The 5960-nt window shown below is 34.3% G+C and overlaps 1 protein-coding gene across 1 annotated transcript; it reads left to right on the top strand.

Moving 5' to 3' along the window:
• Window positions 1–4575, top strand: LOC105956281 (NAC domain-containing protein 54). Its single transcript, XM_012980125.2, has 6 exons — window positions 1–515; window positions 1431–1708; window positions 2173–2412; window positions 2703–3131; window positions 3568–3643; window positions 3768–4575. Exons 1-6 carry the CDS (start codon window positions 359–361, stop codon window positions 4292–4294), a joined length of 1707 nt encoding a protein of 568 aa, XP_012835579.1. The 5' UTR covers window positions 1–358; the 3' UTR covers window positions 4295–4575.
• Window positions 4576–5960: the final 1385 nt, after the last annotated feature.

Here is a 5960-nt window from a genome sequence, read left to right as displayed (position 1 = left end):
TTATTTTAATTTTATATTTCTCTTTTTGTTCTCTTATATCAAAACCCCCCTTCCACCCCCCAACTTCTCAAACCTCCCTCCCTCCCTTTTCCCTTTTTTGTCCATTCAATCAATTAAGGTCTCTCTCTCTCTCTCTCTCTCTCTTTAAATCTTGCAAGAGATAAGTTTTGTGCAACTAATTGTGTTTTTGTTTTTTTTACATGCAGCTGTATAGTTCTTGATTCTTCAGGCTTGGTCTCTAATTTTTTTGGACTAGAGGCCAAGCTAGTACATACATATATATATACAATACATATTTTTCCGTCAGGGTTTTCGTTTCAAAGGGTAGGGAGAGTAATTAATTTGGATATATATATATATGGCGCCGGTTTCATTGCCTCCTGGTTTTCGATTCCACCCCACCGACGAAGAACTCGTTGCTTATTACCTCAACAGAAAGATCAACGGCCGTAAAATCGATCTCGAAATTATTCCTGAAGTTGATCTCTACAAATGTGAGCCATGGGACCTTCCAGGTATCTACATAACCATGCATCCACCCTTTTATTTTCATTTAATTTAATGATTATTATATATATATACTTTTGTAGATATATAATTTATCATGCATGTTCTTAATTCATAATAACATTATGTTATATATACTTGGAATATCATTAAATCAAAGAATAATGTGAAAATAAAGATTGGAACTGAATAAAGTGAAAACCAAGGAAGGTATAATTGAGAAGGAAACCTCAGTCTTACAATTCCAATTCTTCAACCCCTTTTTATGATGAAACCCAAAAAGAATTAAAAAAATTAAAAAAATAAAATAAATCTTTGAACTCTACATTTCTGATTAATATATATATATATGCTTTCAATACTTGAATGAAAAAGGAAATTTCTGGATGGTTCTTACATCTTTTCAAGTAGGGTAAATTACGGCCACCTCCTGAAATAAGCTCAAATTACGAAAATACCCATCCTATTTCGATAATTACACTCTCAACGAAATATTGTCTTACAAAAAGATCCCTCGTTAAATAGTAAGTTTGACACTGTAATGCTGGACGTGTAAAATAATACATAGTTGGTGGGTAGTTGTAATTATCCAAAACATAAGTGTTTTTTCGTAATATGAACATACTTTAGGGGTTGCTGTAATTTGCCTTTCAAGTAATATCTTTCACAAAGATATATGCAATCATCCAAAATTATCAGTCTTATTACATAAAGCAACTGAAATATAATTAATTAAGAAAACACATGAGTACTTATTGAGCATAATCCAACAAATATAGCTACTTTAGTCAAATATAGACTAATTTCATCACAATTAGTATTACCAAATATAAATGCTATTTTAACTTTATAAGAGTAAGATTCCCATGCAACGTACTCTTTTTAATTTATTTCTACATATGTTACCTATTATTATTTTGCAGGAAAGTCTTTATTACCAAGCAAAGATCTTGAATGGTATTTTTTTAGCCCTCGTGACCGTAAATATCCGAACGGGTCGAGGACAAATCGGGCAACAAAAGCCGGATACTGGAAGGCGACAGGCAAGGACAGAAAGGTAAATTCACAGGCAAGGGCAGTGGGTATGAAGAAAACCCTAGTTTATTACCGAGGGAGAGCTCCTCATGGATCTCGTACCGATTGGGTTATGCACGAATACCGATTAGACGAAAGGGAATGTGAAATTCCTACCGGCTTGCAGGTTTAACTTCCCTTAATTACGCTAACTTTACTTGCTCGTATTATCGTAAAACTTGTGTTTTTATTCGTATTTCAAATTTTATTAATGTTCTTACTTTCTTGCTTTAATTTTTGGACATATACTAAATTAAGGTTATATTTCTTAATTAAAATGACTCACCTTCCCCTAAAAACTACATGCATGAACATTACTTTGTATTTATGCATAAAAATACAAAATCTTTTATTTGTTAAACCCGATTAATTTCATATAAAATAAAATTAAACCATATAAGTACGGGTATTTTATCGTAGCGTATATCAATGCATGATCGATGTAAAGGTAATGCAACCGAAAAAATTATCTTCACTAAGTGAAATCTTTTTGTATACGAACATTCCTTTTGTTTTGGTTAAAAAGTCCGTCGGCCAATTTCCCATCGCTTACATTTTGATCATTTTATATAATTTTTAAAATTAAATCAGGATGCTTATGCGCTTTGCCGAGTATTCAAGAAGAGTTTGAATATCCCGAAAGTTGGAGATCATTATGTAAATTCATCAAGTTCGAGCGTTGACTATCAATTGCCGTTGACTTCATTATCGACTCCAATTAACATAACTGGTTCTTCTTCATCAAACGACGCGAGTTGGGCACACTACTTATCAGACGAGGCTTTCAATCCATACTCCAATTGTGCACCCACACCATTTCCACCATCTAAGGTAATTTCATTTTTATTATGTTTCTTTATTTATTTATTTTACATTTAATCTCATGAAACTACATACACACATACATACATGTGGCATGCGAAAATAACGTACTATATGTTTATATTGATATTTACATTCTTAGTTTTAAGTTTTTGATTTTTTTAATTATTGTTAAATACTTTATCCAAAAAAAAATTGTTGTTAATATTTTTAGTATATATATTTTATTTAAAAATTGTTGCTAATACATATTATTTAAAAAAAACACTGTTGTTAATATTTAAATTGTATTTTTCCAGGTTGACATAGCATTAGAATGTTCAAGGTTACAGAATAGGTTTTCATTGCCTGCATTGGAGGTCCAGGATTATAACATACAGCCTCATTTCCCTAATTACAATCCAGGGATGATGACGTCATATTCAAGCCCTAATAATTTCCATGAGAATCAACCTCATGATATTGTGCAAGAAATTCTTTCAGTTGCTCAAGATCTTCAAAATAACCAGCGGGACCCGCTGTACGCTCCGGTCGACGATTTCTCGTTTTTTCTCCAGAGTAGTAACCAACAACAGCCTGATCAAATGAGTCCCTTCAAATATATAGACAATAATATTCACACATCCATTGAAATTGGAGATATTCATAATAGTGATCATTTATTCCAATCAGAGAGAATGGTTGAGAACTTGAGATGGGTTGGAATGTCTAACGAGGAACTTGAAAAGGTAAAATCTCTCTCTCTCTCTCTCTCTCTCTCTCTCTCTCTCTCTCTCTCTCTCTCTCTCTCTCTCTCTCTCTCTCTCTCTCTCTCTCTCTCTCTCTCTCTCTCTCTCTCTCTCTCTCTCTCTCTCTCTCTCTCTCTCTCTCTCTCTCTCTCTCTCTCTCTCTCTCTCTCTCTCTCTCTCTCTCTCTCTCTCTCTCTCTCTCTCTCTCTCTCTCTCTCTCTCTCTCTCTCCCCCTCTCTCTCTCTCTCTCCTCTCTCCCCGTCTTTCTCTCCCCCTCCCTCTCTCCCCTCTCTCTCTAGATCTCCCCCTCTCTCTCCCCCCTCTCTGTGTGTGTCTCTCTCTCTCTCTCTCTATCTCTCTCTCTCTCTCTCTGTATGTCTATCTCTCTCTCTCTCTCTCTGTATGTAACTAATTGTCTTAACTTTGACTTTGACAGGCCTTTTCAGATGAATATAAGACAGTTCCAATAGAGAACTTTTCCAGCATGCAAAGAGAATATCATGATTTTCAAGGTTAATTATTTGCATTGTCACCTTATTAATTAATCCCATTTCCCATGCATGCATGTATATATGTATATATATCATTCACCATTATATATCAATTCAATTAACATAACATTTATTTGATTAACAGGAGAAACTAGTAACCACAACTTCAATCCATTCACAAACACCATCGACGACGAGGCGAACGACGACAATATCTCAATCGGGCATTTAAATAACAACGACGGTGACAATATTAATAATGGAAGCGACAATAACAACTTCTTGGAAGACGGAGACCTGGACGATTTCTCGAGCACTCCAAACTTTGATTTGTACGAAGGCAAACTGCTCGTCTCGACCCGGCAAACTCCCAACACGTTCTATCACAAAGTCGTGCCTTCGAGGACAGTGCAAGTTCTTATGAACCCTACGGTGATGGTGCGTCAATTTCCGTCATTACCAAAATCGTCGAGCAACTATAACGGAAGTTTGTCCGAAAAGTTGGTGTCGTTTTCAAGAAATATGCTAAGTGTCGTGAAATCGAAAAACTGCGCCAGCGCAAGAGTTGTTGAAGGAGGGGAAGTGAACAACATAAAGCCTTACTTGACATTTGCTTTGGCTTTATGTGCCATTTGGGTACAAATTGTGACACCTTTCTCTTTAATTGTGTAAGTAGAATTGCAGTAAATTGCTGTATTATGTAAGGGGGGTCAGTCTAGTAATTATGCTTTGAACAATTTGGGATTTTTTATTTTATTTCATTTTTTTAATTTATTTTTTTTGGATTAAGTGGTAAGAGAAGTGGGAATTAATCCATAGATATTGGTAATTGGTATACTGTAACTTTATGAAATTTGACCTACTTTTGGGGTCATTAATCATTGTACATTTAAAATTTGGAAGATCTCCTTCTTGATTTTTATAATTGGATTCCGAATAGTTATTCGAATACATTTAGATGGTTTTTTTGCAAAAACAACCCTTGTGTAATCTTGAATTGTTGAAAAACCCCTTGTGTTAACTAAATTAGCAAATACCCCTTATGGAAATTAGTCAAAGGCAATAATGCCCCTGCTAGCCGAACGTGTGTAGCACGCGCGAAATGTGCGAATGGTTGTGTATTTTTTGATGTGAAAAAGACTCAAATACCCTTTAAATTAAAAAATTAAAAATTATAAATTCACCCCATAATTTTAATCAGGACCAAAATGAAGTTCTCAAAATTTTCAATTCAATCCCCAATATTTCTAAAAGGCAATCTTCCCAAATCAACCGAAAACCAATTTTTTCTTCTCCACCACACACCTACAACCACGAAAAGTTTCCCCCACCATCAAATAATCCATTACAAATCAACAAACAAAAGGGAAGTCGGAATTCAATTCAAGCCAAAAATGAAATACATTTGCATTTCCATTACAGACCGTATATTTGTGTGTGTGTGTGTGTAAGACCCACCATTAGAACACGTGGTGGGGAGCTTGAGCAGACACGTAATTATATTGTTGTTGACGGTAAAATTCGTGTAAACACAATAATAATATTATCAACCACATCAATATTTATTTCCTTTTGGCTTTTTTATTTTGTTACCATTGTTTTGTTATTTAAAGTGTCTTTTTTTGTAGTGATTTGTGACCGATTAACGTAATAACATTAATGTCTACTATTATAATATTACTGTAAACAAAATAATATTATTGTGGTTGACGGTAATATTACTATCGTTAGAGTAATATTATTATGGTCGACAGTAATATTACTGTCAACCACATCAATATTAATTAATTTTGCCTTTTTGTTGAGTTTGCCTTTGTTGAACGATCAATGTATTAATATTACTTTATTACACAATAATAGTGATGTTTTTTGTGTTAATATTATTGTAGTAGAAAGTAATATAGCAATATTACCATGTTAAACAGTAATATAGTTAATATAATTGTCAAACCACGGTAATATAACTATTTAAACGGGCAAAATAATATTCACGATTTTTTTTTTCAAAAAAAAAAAAAAAAGTCAATATCACCGGACACCAACGTGGACCGCCGGTCAGCGGCTGAAAAGAAAAAAGAAAAAAACAACGCCGGAGACCGTAGGTCAACGGCGGTGCAGTCGACATTGTAATCAAAATTGGATTAGGGGTCAAAATTGAATAGTTGGTGACATTTGGGGTCAAATTGAGGTTAAATTGGATTAAAAGATAAAATTTGAGCATATTAAAATGTGAGGGGGACACAACTGTGAACATTGTATGTTCGGGTCTTAGACCCGGAACCGGTCCGTTTGGGGCGGGTCTGGGCAAGTTAAATGGTTTTTGGTTGGGTAATGGGTT

Source organism: Erythranthe guttata, chromosome 11 (genome assembly GCF_056151865.1).
Source record: "Erythranthe guttata isolate IM_541 chromosome 11, IM_541, whole genome shotgun sequence".
Lineage (NCBI taxonomy): Eukaryota > Viridiplantae > Streptophyta > Magnoliopsida > Lamiales > Phrymaceae > Erythranthe > Erythranthe guttata.
The sequence above is the reverse complement of the archived record's forward strand: the minus strand, read 5'-3'. Positions and strand labels throughout refer to the sequence as shown.